This window comes from Trichomycterus rosablanca, chromosome 19 (genome assembly GCF_030014385.1).
Source record: "Trichomycterus rosablanca isolate fTriRos1 chromosome 19, fTriRos1.hap1, whole genome shotgun sequence".
Classification (NCBI taxonomy): domain Eukaryota; kingdom Metazoa; phylum Chordata; class Actinopteri; order Siluriformes; family Trichomycteridae; genus Trichomycterus; species Trichomycterus rosablanca.
The window spans coordinates 16,172,069-16,193,422 of NC_086006.1; the positions used below are offsets into that span (position 1 = coordinate 16,172,069).

At 39.5% G+C, this 21,354-nt stretch overlaps 1 protein-coding gene across 2 annotated transcripts in view; it reads left to right on the plus strand.

Moving 5' to 3' along the window:
- The window catches only part of LOC134333119 (extracellular sulfatase Sulf-2-like), a 97,121-nt gene that overhangs the window by 44,399 nt on the left and 31,368 nt on the right, over positions 1 to 21,354 (plus strand). For both annotated transcript variants that reach the window (XM_063014961.1, XM_063014962.1), the window contains exons 3-5: positions 1,226 to 1,465; positions 10,123 to 10,274; positions 12,408 to 12,577. In XM_063014961.1, coding sequence (XP_062871031.1) covers positions 1,226 to 1,465; positions 10,123 to 10,274; positions 12,408 to 12,577 — 562 coding nt within the window. The remainder of the gene's footprint in view (positions 1 to 1,225; positions 1,466 to 10,122; positions 10,275 to 12,407; positions 12,578 to 21,354) is intronic.

Sequence of the window (21,354 nt, forward strand, 5' to 3'; positions counted from 1 at the left end):
TGCTTAAATTTCTGGCACAGCAACCAATTACCTGGGAAGTGTCCAGCCTCAGCTAAGGTCAATGTTAATGAGTTCACACTACAAAGAGACTGGATAAAATAGAATTCACAGGAGGGTAGGCTGAAGAACCTAGAAACACACTGGTGCTGACGTCTGACATTTGAAGTAAAGCAATGAAAATTTCTTCAGGGGTTCAGTGCAGGTGCTTTAGTTGTTCATGAATTGGACAAATAGTTGTTATTGTCCATTAATGGATGGATGGATGGATGGATGGATGGATGGATGGATGGATGGATGGATGGATGGATGGATGGATGGATGGATGGATGGATGGATGGATGGATGGATGGATGGATGGATGGATAGAAGGTTAATGAACAGACAGACATATAGGTGCTTTTAATATTGTTGATAGTTTGTTGATGTGTGACCTGTGACATGACAGTCCACAACCTCACCTTTGTAGAAGAGTTTGGCTGTTCCTCACCCAGATTTAAGCCTAATACACAGCTGTTTCTGTTTCAGAGTGTGTTTCAGCCTACATGTGAAAATGATGATGGGTATAATTGGTTAATCATACACCTCAGCATAATGTTACAAAATCCCTGACTTTGTGCAAGTGAACCTAGAAGGATTGAGGCAATGGGTGATCACACCAAATATTGATCTGATTTAGATCTCTCTTTTGTTATTTTGTTCTATTAAAAAAAGTTTGCACAATCATATATAGATATATACATATTCTACATTCCTAAATACATAAACAAAATGTAAGTTTTCGAGTCACCTTGGCGAAGTTTGACTGGAATCCAGTGTTGTAGCGAGACCTGAAATGAACTCTTCATGCCCATAAACCAAGCAGCGTGTCTAATTTAAAGCAGCTCTGCAAAGAACTGAAAAGAACCACGGCAGTACAAAAGACTAATATTAAATTATAGAAAGTGCTGAGTTGCAGTCGTTGGCGCTAAGGGAGGTGCAACCAGTTTTGAAGTTATGAGGCAGTTACTCTTTTACGTGGTTGTTAAACATCTGTCCCTCAAATATAAAATAAATTGAAATGATGTTCTGCAAAATGTGTTATGAGGGTTTTTTTCTTTTCTTTAATATTATACGTATAATAATCTAAAATCTCAATCTCAAATTGGGGGCAGTTACTTTTTCTCTCTCAGTAATATTTTCCTTGTATTTATTGTCTTTTATTAATTCTTTACTTTTATTCTCTCAGGTTCCATGCAGGTGATGAATAAGACGAGGCGCATCATGGAGCAGGGTGGCACGCACTTCTCCAACGCCTTTGTCACGACGCCCATGTGTTGTCCGTCACGATCGTCTCTCCTGACGGGCAAATACGCTCACAACCACAATACCTACACCAACAACGAGAACTGCTCATCACCCAGCTGGCAGGCCCAGCACGAACCACGGACCTTCGGAGTTTATCTCAACAACACCGGCTACAGGACAGGTGTGAGACTTAATTTATATAATTTATATTAATTTATATATATATAAACTTGGCATAAACCCTTGGATTATTTTATGTTAAATCAGACCACGCCAATGGGATACTCGTATATTGATGAACCTCGTATGGAAGGGCGAGGTGGTGGTGTTGCTGCAGTCTATAGGGATGATATTAAAATAACCACTTTGTCTTTTCCTGCTGCTCTTTCTTTTGAACACCTGGCTTTCAAGTTGTCAGGGCCTACTCCTCTGGTCACTGCTGTAGTTTATCGTCCGCCAAAGCCAAACGCTTCCTTTCTCTCTGATTTTTCAGATTTTTTAACCCAGCTTAGTGCCCTCTCATCCTCTGTACTGCTTATGGGTGATTTTAACATCCATATTGATGACAACAACTGTAAATTTGCCAGGGAATTTTTGGAATTGTTACAGTGTTTTAATTTCACACAACATATACATTTTCCAACTCATAAAAAAGGTCATACTCTTGACCTTGTCTGCTCTACTGGTGTCCTAGTTCATCAGCCGTCCAGCCATGACCTTACTGTCTCTGATCATTTGACAATCATCATGGACATTGAGGTCACTAGGCCCATCACTAGAGCTAAACGTAAAATATCCTTCAGGAATCTTCAATATATCTCTCCCTCTGCTTTCTCAGATTCTCTTGTTAAAAAGATGTCTGTCTGTCCTGTACTGTCTAGTAATTCATCTGACCTTGTCGATTACTATAATGACATACTCGCCTCATGTCTTGATGAGCTGGCTCCTTTGAGAACCAAATTTGTTTCATTTAGTCATTCCGCACCATGGTACACAATTGAGCTTCACCAAATGAAATCCCGTAAACGCCAGCTTGAAAGACTTTATAAGAAAACCGGTCTAACAGTACATTATCAGATTTATTCTGATTATCTTCAACATTACAAAGACGCTCTTACGGCAGCCCGATCCACTTACTATTCCGAACTCATACATGCTGGATCAACAAATCCTAAGACTCTCTTTTCCACAATAAATAAACTTCTCAAACCAGTTGACAATACTACCAATTCCTTTACAGTTGACAAGTGTAACTCTTACCTCTCATTTTTTCAAACAAAAGTTGAGAATATCCACAATTTTCTGACAGTTTCCCCTGTCATCTCTGTTTCTCCGCCTATCTCATCTCAATTTATTACCCAGCCTCTGTCTCAGTTCTCACCTGTGTCTCTTTTGGACCTATCTGAGATCTTAACAGGGATGCGAAGCTCCACTTGTGTTTTGGATCCTGCTCCATCAAAACTTGTTAAGGGTTGTTTTCCAGTTATCTCATCACTTATCACAGAGATAATCAATTCCTCTCTTAGTTCTGGCTCAGTCCCTCAATCACTCAAATTGGCTGCTGTTACTCCCATACTTAAAAAACCTGGACTTGACTCTAACATTATGAGTAACTTTCGGCCCATTTCCAATCTTCCATTTCTGTCGAAAATACTGGAACGTGTTGTTGCCTCACAGCTCAAAGATCACCTAAATTCCAATAATCTATTTGAATCATTTCAGTCTGGTTTCCGCCCCCAGCACAGCACTGAGTCAGCCCTCCTCAAAGTCACAAATGACCTTCTTCTTTCCTCAGACTCTGGACAAATTAATATTCTCGTCCTCCTTGATCTTACTGCAGCTTTTGACACCATTAATCACTCCATTCTTCTGTCCCGCCTTGAATCCTCTGTCAACATCACTGGTACTGCCCTTTTGTGGTTAAGGTCATATCTCATAAACAGACAACAGTTTGTTAATATCAACAATTGTAGTTCTGCCATTGCTCCACTGTCCCAAGGCGTTCCCCAAGGCTCAGTGTTAGGTCCCCTTTTGTTTATTCTTTATATGCTCCCCCTTGGTGACATCATACGTCGGCATGGTTTACATTTCCACTGCTATGCTGATGATATTCAGCTTTACATCTCCTCCAAATCCATTAATACTGAACTTCACTCCACTCTGACAAATTGCATCACTGAAATGAAATTGTGGATGAAAGCTAATTTCCTCAAATTAAACTGTGAAAAATCAGATATGATCATCGTAGGTCCTACAACCCTGGCAAAAACCACAAAAAATTTTCAAATTACCATTGATAATGACACTTTGTCTCCGTCTTCTAACATCCGAAATCTTGGTGTAATTTTTGATAGCAACCTCTCTTTTGACCGCCATGTAAATCACATCACCAAAACTGCTTTCTTTCATCTAAAAAACATAGCACGTCTACGTCCATCACTCTCCTTTTCTGCCGCCGAAACCTTGATTCATGCTTTTATTACATCCAGAATTGATTATTGCAATAGCATCCTTTATGGTACATCTAACAAAATCCTAAAAAAACTTCAGTATATCCAGAATTCAGCTGCTCGCCTCCTTACTCATACTCGCTCCCGTGATCATATTACACCTGTTCTACAAAAACTTCATTGGCTTCCCGTTGCTCAACGCATTCAATTCAAAATTCTTCTATTCACTCACAAAGCTCTCCATAATCAGGCCCCATCCTACCTCACCGACCTGCTCCATCAGCACATTCCCTCCCGTAGCCTTCGCTCTTCTGAGGCTAACCTACTGTCCATACCCTCTAGGACCAAGCACCGGACCTGGGGTGACAGGGCCTTTTCCATAGCTGCTCCATCTTTATGGAATGCTCTCCCCAAACACCTACGAGATTGTCCTGACCTGTCCAAATTCAAGTCACTTCTCAAAACTCATCTATTCAGAGTGGCATTTAACTTGTAACAACACAAAATAAATGCTTTTATTTTTGCTATTCTTTTTAATAGTTTTTATACTTAGATCACGACAGAAATGTGAAGTCCTAGATCCTAAAACTTGTAAAGTTTTCAGTTTCCTGATTGCATGTAAATCTGTCCTGTTTCTGTCTAATTTTAAGAAATTGTTCTATATTTGTTGTTCTCTCTCATAATTTAGCTAATTTTTAATGAACTGTCTTATGCTGCTCTCTTTGTTTTTATCTTAATTATTCTTGATGTTGATGTACTATTTTGATTTTGTACTATGATTTGTATGGTGTATGTACGTATTTGTTTTGATTATTTGTCTTATGTAAAGCGTCTTTGAGTATCTTGAAAAGCGCTATATAAATAAAATGTATTATTATTATTATTATATATATATATATACACACACACACACTGATCAGCCCTAACATTAAAACCACCTCCTTGTTTCTACACTCACTGTCAATTTTATCAGCTCCACTTACCATATAGGAGCACTTTGTAGTTCTACAGTTACTGACTGTAGTCCATCTGTTTCTCTGCATGCTTTGTTAGCCCACTTTCATGCTGTTCTTCAATGGTGAGGACCACTACAGAGTAGGTATTATTTAGGTGGTGGATGATTCTAAGCACTGCTCTGATACTGACATGGTGGTGGTGTGTTAGTGTGTGTTGTGCTGGTATGAGTGGATCAGACACAGCAGCACTGATGGAGTTTTTAAACACCTCACTGTCACTGCTGGACTGAGAACAGTCCACCAACCAAAAATATCCACCCAACAGTGCCCCATGGGCAGCGTCCTGTGACCACTGATGAAGGTCTAGAAGATGACCAACTCAAACAGCAGTAATAGATGAGCGATCGTCTCTGAATTTACATCTACAAGGTGGACCAACTTGGTAGGAGTGTCTAATAGAGTGGATAGTGAGTGGACACAGTATTTAAAAACTCCAGCAGCGCTGCTGTGTCTGATCCACTCATACCAGCACAACACACACTAACACACCACCTCCTTGTCAGTGTCATTGCAGTGCTAAAAATGATCCACCACCTAAATAATACCTGCTCTGTGGTGTTCCTGTGGGGGTCCTGACCATCGAGGAACAGAGTAAAAGATGGTCTACAGTCAGTAATTGTAGAACTTTAAAGTGCTTCTATATGGTAAGTGGAGCTGATAAAATGAACAGTGAGTTTAGAAACAAGGAGGTGGTTTTAATGTTATGGCTAATCAGTAAATATATAGTGGTACATACTAAAAATAGTGCAACAATTTTTGGTTCTTTAAATGTTAGTGCATCACAGTAATTAAATGTTTGGTGACCTTTTCAAACACATTTTTTAAGTTAGGGTTTGACAGACCCTGCAATCTAATACACACTTAAACATTTCCAAGTTTTATACCTCCCACATAGTCTACACACCACTGGCGTACCCTGCCTCTGTCCCTCCTCCTAATTACAGTTTGCACTGGATTAAAACATCTGGATCTGTGTAATTAGAACATTATGTTTAGGTCAGGATAAGGATACAAACACCTTTGTATGATTTATATAAAAACAAATAATAAACCTATTAATAAACTGTTCTGTAACAGTTTCTGTAACTCTGTAAGTAAGTAGTGCACTTATTATATAAAAAATCATTTAAATTAGGATTTTAGGCCGCTCAGGTGGCACAGTGGTAAAATACACTAGCACACCAGAGCTGGGTTTTCAAATACATCGTATCGAATTTCAGCTCTGCCTTCCGGCTGAGGGATGGGGGTCCCTGCCTCGGTCTGCTCAACAGGGGTTTTTGGTCTGTCGGTCCTGGATTCTGTAAAGTTGCTTTGAGACAATGTCTACTGTAAAAAGTGCTATACAAATAAATTTGACTTGACTTTGACTTTAATTGGCTCCACCATCAGGGTTGGATTGCCAGAGGGGATTGCTTATGACCCTGCTAGATGATCGATTGTGCCTGCACAGATACGGGAGATAATGGGCATGAGTGCGTGACTCTCTGTACGCGATACAGAGCCCCATATGAACTTGTCTTGTGCAGGTGAAAAGATGTAGTCGGCTACTGCACACGTGTAGGAGGGTGTGTGTTAGTCATGCAAATTGCAAAATGCAATTGGATACAACTTGACTGGGAAAAAAATTTGGAAAAGATGCAAAAGAAATTAATTTCTTGATTTCTCACCACTATTATACCTAAAAATATACATACATATATTGCAATTTGATGGCTGTAACAAAAGGTAAGACAGGTGCATGTTTGCCCCTGTGTGGCATCACCTTCCTTTAAGCAATGTTTATCCCAATGGGATTTTGGTCAGGACTCTGGAGTTCCTCTGTCTACATTCATGCTGGAACATAAAATCATTCATTCATTGTCCGTTTTACCACCGCTATATCCAACTCAAGGTCGTGGTGGGTACAAATCACTGGGTGAAAGGTAGGAAACACCCTGGACAGGCTGCCAGTCCATCACATGCCAAACACACACATACACTCATACCTAGGGGCCATTTAAGTGTCTCCAATTAACCTGTTTGCATGTCTTTGGACTGTGGGAGGAAATCAGAGCTCCCGGAGGAAACCCACACAGACACTGGAAGAACATGCAAACTCCACACAGAAAGGACCCAGACTGCTGGACCTGGGAATTAAACCCAGGACCCAAGCCATCATGTTGCCCAAAAGGAAATCGCTTTTTATAAACTGTTCCACAAGTTTAAAAGCATGTACTTTGTTTAAAATGAAGCAATAAAGGAGGCAGAAACACCTGAACTGAATTATTTAAAGCTTTTAGCTACAGTATATAGAATGTAACATCTGGGCTCGCGTCTTGGTGATGTTAACATCCTGACACTTAGTCACACTATAGACATGCTCCAAAGAGCCTTGCATTCCAAATACACAGACATGGCAGCCTTGTATGATTAAAAATGTAACGGTTTGTTCTGGTGTTCATTCAATTCCACACAGAGCACCCTCAAAGTGTGTGAGTTTGGTTCACCAACAGTCCAACAGCAATATTCTAGGGGAAAAATAACTGTAAAAATAATGTGAACAGTATTTCAGCACTACTTCAGTGTATTTTTCATATGGGGTGTGATTAGTGCTTCCAGGAAAGGTTTGTTTTGTAATATGCAACACACACACACACAATTGGCTGTGAGTCAGCTCGTAGTGGTCACGGTAATCCATTAGTACGCACTTTCCCGAGCAGAGATGTGCTCAGCCAGTGACGACACTGACATCTAACTTAATGTAATGCTTGCAATATCAACACTCATCTAATCATTGCTCTAATCCATCCAGAGAGCTTTTTCTCTTTGTGTGTGTGTGTGTGTGGGGTTGTGTAGGTGTGTGTGTGTGTGTGTGTGTCAGCACTTTTAACAATTTGGTTTGGGCTTTAATGCACACCTGCATAATTACGAGGTAAAATTGTATATAATTAACGTAAGCTCTGCTGATGGGTGGCACGATGGCTCGGTGGGTAGTTCCCAGGTGGAGTGGTCCGGGTCCGGTTTCCGTGTGGAGTTTGCATGTTTTCCCAGTGTCTGCGTGGGTTTCTTCCGGGAGCTTCGGTTTCCTCCTATGAAAGATACCCAGTTGCCCTAGGTATGAGTGTGTGTGAGTGTGTTAGCCCTGTGATGGACAGGCCACCTGTATAGGGTGTTTTCTTGCCTTTTGCTCAGTGAATGACACCTACCCTCAGATCTTACCCTTAACTTTGATGGGGTGGCTGTAGACTACTTCTTAAATCTCAAATTAGGGCCTTGGTTCTTCTTGAACCTCAAATTAGGGCCTTGGTTAAAACCATTTTTACACCTCTGCAATATTGCTCATCTCCACCCTATTCTCTCACCTGAAGATGCTGAAATTCTGGGTTATTAGTTCATCTCGACCCCTTTAGACTACTGCAACATCCTTTCACTGACCCTCTTAACAAAACCGTACATCCCTCTAATTCTTCATCAGCTACACTTGTTACCTGTCCCGCTCCATATACAGACATACTAATCTGTACATGGTCTGGCTCCAGTCTGTTTATCCGAACTTCTAAACCCTTACTGTCCTGCATAATCACTCAGGTCTTCTGATAGTCTGTGCCTAAATTCAGATTGGTTACTGCTGGTGGTAGTTCAACGTTGTTTCTCCCAAGATTTAGAATTCATTATCACAGTGTTTGCACCTCTGCTGTTCATTTTCTTTCTTTCCCTCTCACTGTTAATTATTATTGTTAGTATTATTATTCTTATTAATGCTATTACTATTGTTATTGTTACTAGTACTATTATATATTATTACTACCTTTATTATTATTGCTATTATTATTATTACTATTATTATTGCTATTATTATTATTACCATTATTATTGCTATTATTATTATTACCATTAGTATTGTTATTATTATCATTATTACTATTATTATTATTATTACCATTATTATTGTTACTATTACTATTTTCATTATTATTAGTAGTAGTAGTATTACTGCCATTTTTGTTGTTGTTATTATTATTATTGCTATTATTATTATTATTATTATTATTATTGCTATTATTATTATTACTACTATTATTATTGTTACTATTACTATTATTATTATTACTACCATTTTTATTGTTACTATTACTATTATTATTATTATTATTATTATTATTATTATTATTAGTGGTAGTAGTAGTATTAATAGTAATAGCAGTAGTAGTATTATTAATACCATTATTGTTATAATTATTATTACTATTATTATTATTACTACCATTATTATTGTTACTATTACTATTATTATTATTATTATTATTATTATTATTAGTGGTAGTAGTAGTATTAATAGTAGTAGCAGTAGTAGTATTATTAATACCATTATTGTTATAATTATTATTACTATTATTATTATTACTACCATTATTATTGTTATTATTACTATTATTATTATTAGTAGTAGTAGTAGTAGTAGCAGCAGTAGTAGTAGTAGTAGTATCATTATTACTATTAATAGTACTACCATCATTGTTATTGCTATTATTATTGATATTATTACTATTATTACTATCATTATTATTATTACTACCATCATTATTATTACTATTATTATTATTACTATCATTATTATTATTACTATCATTATTATTACTACCATTATTACTATTACTATTATTATTATTACTATCATTATTATTATTACAATTACTATTATTATTATTACTACCATCTTTATTATTGCTATTATTATTACTATTATTATTATTATTACTATCATTATTATTATTAAATGTAAACTTTATATAAGTTTAATATGAGTGAAGTAAAATGAGCTATACTAAGTATTAATTAAACATTTTTATTAATCATGACGTGGATAAGATAGTAACAGGTAATGAACTTGTTAACAGGGAGGGCTTGTTGTTTGCAGTAGGCGTTTGTTTGCTGGGCCAGTGCTTGGCAATTTTCTAACAGCAAGGGTTTGTGATTATACACCAATAACAGCTAATGTTGGTTTAATTACACTAAACATTACATTATACCTCAGACACGGTAATTATACCCCAGCCCAGACAGGAGCCGGAAGGTCTGTGAGGCTGGATTCTACAAATGTACTCACTCAATTATCACATCCATTCTTGCTAGTGTTTCTATAAAGGTTTTATAAATAGAAACAATGAAATAATGAGAATGATTAGCATTAGCTCATATGCTTTACATTTACTAGAAAGCACACAGCTTTATTTCAATCTTTTAATGTAGCGAATGTCATATGATTTATGCTAAAATGCTAAAAATGCTGATTGGTTGACAGCAATGTTGGAAGTTCTATATATAAAAAAGTCCTGCAGATGTTACAAGAACTATATCTTACACACATTTCTCTCATGTGTGTGTCTATGCAGCATTTTTTGGGAAGTACCTCAATGAGTATAATGGCAGCTACATACCTCCTGGCTGGAAAGAGTGGGTGGGCATGGTAAAGAACTCCCGCTTCTACAACTACACCATCTGCCGGAACGGCATCCGCGAGAAACATGGATCTGACTACTCACAGGTGAGTTTGTATTAAGATCTAAAGCATCTCATGTACCTGCTTTGTAATTTATTTATTCACATATTCTTTTCTTTACCTATGATAAGTTAGCAGAAAGAGTTCTTGATTAATTCAATGTAAATCTTCTATCCGTTACATCTGATAAAAATAATAAGACGTTACCTCAGCAGACCAGACTGTTATTTGGAAGGTTGCTGGTTCATGCCCTACCACCACCAAGTTGTCACTGTTGGGCGCCTGAACAAGGCCTCTAATACCCCTTTCCACCGACGCGGTTCCAGTTCCGCTTCCGTTCCTGTTCCCGAATACTTGTTTTTTCAGCGGGAACCGTGACATCATCTGTGGGCGTGTCACAGTGTAGAGGTTTGACAAACTGCAACACCGCGTTTGCGCTGCACTTTCATATTTTAAAGTTCACCTGATTCAATTTTGATCTAGTTTGCTGCTGATATTCGCTGATATTTTCAAAGTAATGAACTGTGTGATATGACGTGGTAAAAGTGACCCGGACAGTATAAACACTTAACGTGAAAAATAAAGCGTAACGTGGCTTGTTGTACTAACACAATGGCCGATGCATTTGGGCAGCACAGAGTGCTTATAACCAGTAATAACTGAGAGAAATTAAGTGTTTCTGTGTCATACTTTTACTACATTAAGCCACGTTACGCTTTATTTAGGTGAAGCTTTTTGCGGATGCATAAACACCACACGTGAAGTAAATACGGCTAAACACAGATACATGTGGAGCTTTTAGAGTGGATTTAATGGTTATTTTACACAAATAAATGTTCGTGTCGTGGAACTTGAGTGATGTTTTATCGCTCAAGTCGAGCGCTGAGCAAATTGGCTATTTGCGTCGAGAGTCACGGTGAAAACAAAGCGCAAAACGCTTCTCACGTCAATGAACTAAATAAAACAACAACTGAGACAAACACGTTTACGTCTTCTTATCACCAATAGTTGATTGATGCTTTTTACATAAAAACGAACATCTGTAACAACAGCACAAATGCTCGCATGTAATCTACACGCTCCGCCATCATGTTACTACTCTTTACTTTCGCTGTGTAACGCCCACAGTTGATGACGCACGCTTGGTTTCCAAAAACTGGTGGAAACGCGGGTCGGTTCTCTACAAAACACCAAGGTTCGAAGAAATCTGAACAGAACCAGTTCAAGAACCAGAGTTCTTTTGGTGGAAAAGCGCTATAAGTCTACCACATGCTCCAAACAACGAACCCTTAAACTTCATAACATTGTGAACTTTCCCAGAACATCTTAAAATTTCCATTCACTCACTTTCTAAGCCGATTATTCTAACCAGGGTTGCAGGGTGCTGGAGCCTGTCCCAGCTCTCAATGAGAACAAGGCACACAGAATCACCCTGAACGTGACGCCAGTACAGGCCAGTCCATTTTCACTCACAGTAAACGAAACAATCATGATCTAACCAATAGGACTGCCCACCTAATATCCTGTCAAACCAGACCTTACCCATAGTGACATGGACTCCACAAGATTTCTGAAGGTGTATTAGCAGGTTCTTCAACGTCCGTACATGTGAAGTGCATGCTGGTGCCATCTCTCTCACAAGTAAATGATGACAAATGTTCCTGGCCATCCACATGATCTTGAAGAGAATGGATATCTTCTGACCAGTTCACCTTCTTCCAGTTGAGCTTGGACAGGAGTTGGCATAGGCACTTTGACTGGTCTGTTGAGATACATGACCAGTGTAAAAATTATCTGCCATTTAAGCCCAAGTAGCCCTTCTGTTGGTCTGTACCAGGCACTAAACTCATCGTTCTTTGGAGTCATAGCCAACCATGTCTGTACGTAGATATCCAACAGGCATTAGGTATACCCTAGATCCCAGTGGTAGTGGGCAAGCTCCAACCAATTGCCTGACATTTGTTACAAAACAGGCATTGCCATGGACATCCCAATATTTCAGCTTATACACTACATGCAGACAAATGACTACAAGTAAAACCCCTTATCTAATTACTGTTTATATATATATTACTTATTATATATAATAGATTGAAGTCTATAACCATTGTGATATGTTCTTTTCTTGACATTGTAGCTCCTCAAATTTCCTAATGACATCATCCTGTCTTTCTACAGGATTATCTGACAGACCTGATCACCAACGACAGCATCAGTTACTTCCGTATGTCCAAGAAAATCTATCCTCATAGGCCAGTCATGATGGTAATCAGTCATTCTGCTCCTCACGGCCCGGAGGACGCAGCTCCACAGTACTCCACCGCCTTCCAAAATGCATCCCAACACATGTGAGTCCCACGGTGTCTTTTCTTATTTATGATTAAGTAGTGCCTGTTTGTTACTTATACGAATTGAATTGAATTCTATAATTCATAGCTTGCTTTGTGGATATTGTGCGTAGCACTCCTAAGTATTTACACTTATACTGCACAAGGCAAAGGATACCAACAAAAATATGCAAGTCATGTGCAATTCACTACATTTTTCATGTTTGTCTAATATAAGTGAAGGACACATACTAATCTGATGTGCAATTTGCACAATGACTAGTTATTATGGTGAGAGTCGAAGGTCAAATGTAGCCTTCAACAACAGCTTTTCTAAACTTACTCACTCTCATTTTCTTAACCGCTTATTTAATCAGGGTTGCAGGGGGTGCTGGAGCCTATCCCAGCTTTTTAACAGGCGCAAGGCACACAGTAACACCCTGGATGGGCCGCCAGTACATTGCAGGGCAGACACACATACACTCACATACACACACCCATTCACCTATAGGGCAATTCAGTGTCTCCAATTAACCTGACTGCATGTTTTTGGACTGTGGGAGGAAACCCTTGCAGACACAGGAAGAACATGCAAATTCCACACAGAACTGACCTGTTTATGGCCCATTTATGGCATTTAGCAGACACTTTTATCAAAACAGACTATAGTGCAAGCAGTTTTAAGGGTAAAGGCTTTTGGTCAGGGACCCAACTTGATTGTAATGGGGCTTGTACCAAAAATAGTCCATTACCTTACCCCCTGACCTACCACTGCCCTCTATTTCTACCAAAGCAACATCTGTGTTCAGTTTCCTTGAACGTTTAGCATTTCCCTTTTAGCGACTGATTGCCCACAGATGTTAATGCCTTATTGATTTCACATTTTCCTAATTGTCTTAACCACAAATATGAATCTAGTGTAACAGGGAACGTTTTTTTACCTGATTATACCATATTTAGAACAAAGAATGCTGGCATAAGAGCCGGCAGGAACAATGTTTTATGTGTTGGGTGTAGAAGAGCCCTGAACTCCACCCATTGGGTTAAATTGGAACATCTAGTGCAAGTCAGGCTTTTCCATCCAACATCAGTGTCCCTGATTATGAGTTTTTTTTAAAGAATGGGTCCAATGAGTTCCATTCCATTCCACAATGTGTTCCATTCCATTAAGAAATGCCAAGGTACAAGATAAATCAATATTATTGCATGTGGTTTTGGACTAGGATGTCCGAGAAGTTTGGCAAAAAAAATCATAACCACTGCTTACCTTAGCTTATGTTCTTCCAGATGCTGTTAAATTTATAATCATGTGTTGTCCCATTAGGAATATAATCCTTTATTTTGTAAATGTGCTTATAATTTAAAACCTCCAAACTTTTCCCGGTTGTGAAGTAAAACGCTAACTCGTTAGAAAGCCAATCAAGCGTTTCATTGACATCATCTGTGTGACGCAAACTGAATAAATGCAAATAACAGCATTTCTTACTAAAAATGAACATCAGAAGGTCTGATTGGTTCAGAAAGCGGTTCTTCAACCATTAGTGCCAATTCTGTATGAGCGTCCCATTCACCTCATTTGTTCCTGTGAAGTGCACTACGTAGGGTATACCACAATTTTAGGTGAGATTCCAATCCAAAGGTAACGAAAATGTTCAAATGAAGTGAACTTCAAACTGCGTAGGGAGTAGGGAGCGACGCTTCATCACTACGCTGGAAGCTGGCTGTAACATTTACCCACTGCGTGCGTTGCGGGTTAAGACAGCCGGAGCGTTATTAGAGAGCAGAATATTTATAATAATAATAATAATAATTATATATACAGTGTATATACAGTTTTGTCCATGTAGTATATGTTCTCTGCCATCAAAGAAGATGATGGAATTGGAATTTGTCAGGAATACATCCACACAATCAGCTATAATTGGGTTTTTTTTCATATGAGATCAAGCAGCTGTTGGCAGCTGTATGCTTTTCACTGTCCACTGAGCGTGGTTGTCCACATTCACTAAGCTTCTATTTGACTCTGATGTTTCTTTAGGCTCGGTGTCTCTAACGCTTCTTACTTTCTTATTTTCTTACTGTCTGTGCATTTATTGTCTCTTATAAGAATAGAAATGCTCTCACACTCACTTTTTAAGAGGATATACTTGATTTCTGCCCACATGTACATTTGTTTTTCTCTTGCTGCTGTCACACACACACACACACACATCTGTGATTTGAATCTAGCCAGCTCGTGTTGCTGTCGTTTTTGCCTTGGCTGGACATGCAGCACCACCTGTTTGGAACCTAGATGATCCAAACCTACCAGCTTTCTCTGTTCGTTGACATTTCCACATGACATTTCCAACCTGCTGCTCCTTCCTGCAATCTGTGCACCATTTGCTATGTTGGTTTGATTTTAATAAAAATGAGAACACTGAGAAATTAAACAAGCCTGTTATAATAATTACAGTTTCATACATTTGCTACCTACTGTATGTAAACCACACAGTTCAAGGCCAGTGTTTGCATTTATTTGTAATGGGCACATACAAGGAGTCAAAACATTAGGACAGCCCACCTAATATGCTGTCAAAACGGCTCAGACCCACTGAGACATGGACTCCACAAGACATCTGAAGGAGTCCTGTGGTATTTGGCAGTATTACCAGCAGTTCCTTTAACTGATGTACATTGTCCTACAGTGCATCTTGGTCCTATTTCTTCTCCAGGCAAACAATGCACACAATCAGTCACCCTTCTTCCATTGCTCCCCCCCCCCCCCCCTCCCCCGTGTGTGCACTGTAGGTGATAGTTTGAACTAGCAAGTGCACTTTGACTGTCCTTAAGTTACACAGCTCCATACATAGAAGGGTTTGATGCACTGTGTGATATGACGCATTCCCCTCATCAGTCAGAGCAGCTATTCTGTTGGTCCGTATCAGACCGCATAGCCATCATATGCTATGACATTAAAGTGTCTTGGCCACTCAATAAACTGGCTTGTCACTCCATAGACCGCTGTCAGTCGGTTCTCACAGTAGTTTGAATGCACCCATAAAAAATTTAAATAAAACAATGGTCTGCCAAAATCTGAAAGAAACCCTGCTTTAATCCAAAAGCCATTAAAATGGATCAGCAGAAGCATAGGTGATGATGGGTCTGTCTGAAAACCTAGTGAACTGCATTGCTGCCTACTGCCTACCTAGGCAGCTGCCTAAGTAGAGAGGATTTTAGTAAGACATCAAACTTATGAGGCAGATTATTTAGACACACTATTTAGACATAACTGATGCAATTACGACCTCTGCTGGCTGTTCAATGGCGCCTGCCATGGAGATCAGTGCGTAACTCTCCATACACAGAACTGAGCTACATGTGAACTTGTCTCATGCAGGTGAAACAAAGCAGTCGATACAGGACGTGTGTCAGAGAGGTTGTGCAACAGTTGTGGCTTTCCTACTAGATCAGGAGTGGAGGTGGAGGTCAGAGTAGCCATTCAGTTAGTCCGTATCAGACCGCATAGCCATCATATGCTATGACATTAAAGTGTCTTGGCCACTCAATAAACTGGCTTGTCCCTCCATGGACCACTGTCAGTTGGCACTCATCATAGTTTGACTGCACCCATAAAAATGTAAATAAAACAGTGATTTCCTACCAAAATCTGGAAGAAAACCCTGTCATCTTATCTTGGTAAGGAATGTGTCCAGCTTTAATCCAAAAGCCACCAAAATGGATCAGCTAATACATAGTTTACATTGTTCACAGTTTATCAGTTATGAGCTTATAGGCTGCCATTGAAGAGAACATGTTCAAAACATCGGCACATAAAAGCCTGACTAAAGACTAAATCCATGTTCCAACAGATAAAACCACACAATCTTCCTCTTAGCATAAAGTAACGGTTTGGGTTTTCTTTCTGACCTTGCCAAGAGCCCATTATTATATTCCCTTTACTCATCTATGGTCTTGTCTCTCTGCCATGTAAGCCTGATTAATGGAGTTTAGCAGAAATGCCCTTTGTAGGCGCACAGGTGGCGCAGTGGTAAAACACACTAGCACACCAAGGGCTGACATCTCTATATCTACTGGTAGGCCGGGCGCCTATACGTTCAAAGATTGGCTCGTCCGCAGGTGGGATTGGCGGAGAAGGTTTCTCATAACTGATGCCATTATGACCTTTGCTGGCTGATCAATGATGCCTGCACAGAGACGAAGGATAATGGAGATCAGTGCGTAACTCTCCGTACACAAAACTAAGCTACGTGTGAACTCGCCTCGTGCAGGTGAAACAAAGCATTCAGTATAGGACGTGTGTCGGAGAGGTTGCATGACAGTTGTGGCTTTCTTACTCGGTCAGGAGTGGAGGTATGCCGTAGAGGTGATAGTACAAATTGGGTATTTGGACATGACTAGATTTTTTAATTGAATGAGCACAAATTCTTACAGACACAGCAAAATCATGTGGATTTTGTTGAAAGCCTTCCCAGAAAAGTGGAGGTTGTTGGAGCTGATAGCCACTATCTAAGCCACAGAATATAACCTGGCCCTGTACTTACCAGGTCCATATTTTTACACAGGCTTCTTAATAGGTTTCTTTTACTATTGAAGATTTAATAGAGAGGAACTTAAATAGTAGCTAAAAAAAAAAAAAAACAGCTCTCACTCTATCTCCGTGCGCTAGTGCATCTCGCTGTGGGCGAAAAGTGCTTTTTTTATACTGTTGTTGTCTAAAAGGCCGCTTTTGTATTCAACGGACAAGAACAAGTCATTACAACTTGTTGCGCCACTTTACCGCTGTACTAGAACATCCATTACGTACCTTAAGTGGCACATCAAGAATGTGTTTGTGTGTTTACCAGTGTCCTCGTATTTGAACCGTTACATACAAGTCTATGAATTAGTTTATTTTTGTTGTCTGCCTCTCCTTACTGATAAAGACTTGCTTTTATCCTGCAAGTTGTGGTTTTATTTACTTGTCTACGGTTTTATAGCACTACTAATTTTTCTACAGTTTAATGCCAGTACAGCAATTTTTTAATTGATAGTTTAATTTGACTCTTCCACCATACATTCTTTTCTATACCTTGCATCAAAAACAAATGGCAAAACGAATGGCCAGCCAGTCCCATGCCTTTGTGATGTGTGCAGCATGTGTTTTGCATCGTCTTGTTGAAAAATGCATGGACGTCCCTGGAAAAGATGCAGTCTTGAAGACAGCACATGTTGCTTTTAGATCTCAATGTACAAAGGTTTGCCAAAGTAATCCCTCGCCCATGTGGTTATATCAGCTATTGTTGAGTGGCGGTTCTTGATGCAGTGCCGTCTCAGGGATCGAAGATCACGGGTGTTCAGCTTAAGCTTGCGCCCTTGGCCTTTACGCACTGAAATTCCTCCCGATTCCTTGAATCGTTTAATGATATTGTGCACTGTAGAGGGAGAAATATGCAAATCCCTTCCAGTCTTTCCATCATTTTCTCACATATTTGTTGACAAACTGGAGATCCTCCGATCATCTTTGCTTATCAAAGACTCAGCCTTTCCTGGATGCTGCTTGTGTACCAAACCATGATTACAATCACCTGTTTGGAATCACATCATTATTTAGTTTTTTCACTTCATTACTAGCCCTAAATTGCCCCTGTCCCAACTGTCTTTGGAATGTGTTGCAGGCCTGAAATGCAGGAATGGAGGTTTATTAACAAATTAAATGAAGTTGAGGTTGTAAAATAGCCAATCCACAGATGATAGTTAACACATATCAGTGTAAACTGTCAATCAGATGAGTAAGTTGGCAAAGTAACTTGTTGCTTGAGATCAGAATTAGTGGCATAATACTTTATAAGCTTTAAATGAAGTATGTTGTCTGTTTGTCTTTTAATTTGACATAACCCACACTGTTTTAGACCCGTTAAAACATTTAAATATAAAATAGACACTGTATTCTGTAAGCTCCTATCCTGCAAAAACAGTGAAGCCTGAACATTTAATGTTCTTTCTCAGCCTCAGAGAATCCAATTCCAACCATTTGATGTAATACCCCTTCCCAGAGGTCTCCTGCTGTCTGCTCCGCCGGCCTGTTTAATGACCACCCACCAGCGTGAAATTCCCCACTGAGCCTTCTCTGCCCCCTCAGTGTTTTGTCCCTTACCATGCAGCCTACTTGGCCCCTGTTCTTTAACAATGTGTGTGTATTGGATTAACTCGTCTGTCACTCCTGCAGCTAGCCAGCGTCCATTCACTTCTTTTCTGCGTACTGTTCTTATTCAGCGCTGCGTCGTATATCTCTCAGTCGCACCGTTAACAGTCTGTCCAGCCTCTTTACACTTCTCATACTACAGCAGAAATAAATTGTACTGGGGAACCTAGAAATCAGATCCTTTCTTAACATTCATTTCAAACGGAGGGGAGCTTATGGGAGCAGCTGGATGAGGAGAAAGACACAGAGAGGACTGAAAGGATTAAAGGGATTATATGTAGACTAGTAAAGGAGATGTAAGGGAGGAGGGATGGAGCGATAAAGAAACAGAAAGAACTGAACTTGCGCTAAACTTTTGTTTAAACAAGCAAATGAGAGAGAAGATGCTTTGAGAGACCTTGGTGATGATTCAGCTTCAGACAATCTCTATAGTGATGCTTTAGGTCAGGAGTGTTCTTCAACAACCTTATGGACACCTGATCTTGAGCTGGTTGGACACCCCAGAGTTACTTGATAAAACTAGTTTTGGTGTCTTGATAAAGATGTTCATGATATTGTGTAATACCTCATTCATAAAGTGTATAAAGGCAGGAGTAGGAGGTTGACGCTGCTTAAAGTAGTATCAATGTTTCTTATTGAAGACTAACCTCTTTCAGCTCATGCTGTCCTTGACGCCACAGAATATGAATTATGTATCATTTCGGAGCAATAACACACTATTCAGAACAAGAAAAGTGCCAGGTGGCAGTTCTGTCTCGTTTTGTAACGTCTACCCATCTGCTTTAATGAACATCACATGCTTAAATGCCTTTATTATTGTTTTTATGAGTTGTTATAAGCAAAATTAGACTAAATATCTATTATACTGTTCAGTTGTTCATGTGGAACGAACATCCTCTGTCCGTTGCAACATCCGAGTCTCTCACTGTCTTCAAATGACGATTAAACACACGCTAGCACATTAGAGCTGGGATCTTGAATACATCATATCGAGTCTCAGCTCTGCCTACCATTGGCCTGTTGTTTAGAGGGTGGGATATTGAGCTGGATAGGGTCTCTCTCATAACTAATGTTGATTGATGACGCCTGCACAGAGACAGGGAAAACAGTGCTTTGATCAGGGTGTGTCTCTCTTGTATACAGTGCTGATCCGCAATGCACTCGTCAAGTGTAGGGGACAAGATGCTGCCCACGTGTCGGAGGGGGCATGGGTTAGCTTCGTTCTCCTCAATCAGAGCGGGGATCGGCATTAGTGGAGAGGAATCATGACGCAATCAGACAAAGACAACTAAACGCGCTAAAAAAGTCTGGATTCTTTCCATGTGATATTCAGGCGCTTCAGATCTTCTTAAGATGTAGATCTCCAGGTCTGCACTGGTCTTCCACGTTGCCTATAACCATCTGGCAGTGTCCATTGAGTTGCAGTAAATGCTGGTCTGCTTAGAGGTAGTCGTAGGACGTGACCAGCCAATCGGCTGCATCGCTGGGCCACCATGGTCTGTACACTTGTAGAATTGCTTCGCTGTAAGATGCTCAGTATATGATGTAGACAACTTGATGGAATGTATTTAAATAAGCAAAGCAACTACTATGGATGGCAGGCTAATGTAAGATTTGATAAAATCTCCCAAATGTCAAGGTGCTGTTTTGTCAGACAGGATAAACAAAACCAGACTACAAACCCACCTTGTTTCTCAGCCACACTTTTCACAAGTGGTGGGTGTAGAAATTGGCTGGTTTGTGTTTTTATCTCAGCTTGACACAGATCAGATAAAAGTGTGTTTATTCATGTGTGGTGTTTTTCTTTGGTGTCTGACATCTCAGACTTGTCACTGCTTCACTTTGCTTGTGTGTTAATGCTAAATTACTTACAGAGTTACAGAGAAAACATGTCAGCTCGATTGCTGCAGTGATTGGTCATTTACTTCTCAGCACACATAGATTCTTACATCAGGATTGTAGGGTTCTGCCAATTATTTGGGCTGGAAATTTCTGGAAATAACAAAGTAGCCTGTCGTCTATGGCGAGTCTTGTAGTAAAATGTTTTCAATATAGAGAGGTATACAGGAATCATTCACTGGTATGTTATAACTGTGACATCTAAACAGACAAACCCTGTTTTTTATTGATCCTTCTGCTTTTGGGCTGTTTTCAGTCTAACGTTTCATCTTATCATCAGATTATACATTTAAATTTGGATGATTCCATGGCCGTTCATCTATAGTTACTTTTATATGTACAGATTTAGTCCTATTAACTTGCTCGATAAGTGGGAGGGATCTGCCATATATCAGATCTGGCCCCTTTTTCCATGCCCTAATAAAAGGGTTATTCTCCTAAATATAAGTGTCACTTTTTCTTACGTCTCGCCAACGCTACAATACTACTCTACAAATTAAACAGGGTGACTCAGTGGCTCGGTGGGTAGCACCGTCACCTCACAGCAAGAAGGTCCTGGATTTAACTTCCAGGTTCTAACTGCCCGGGTTCTTTCTGTGTGGAGCTTGATGAATCTTGTGTAACTGGTAACTATCAGCCCTGTCATGAATGTAACCAAAGTGTAAAACATGATGTTAAAATCCTAATAATAAATAAATTAATCTACGAATTTAAC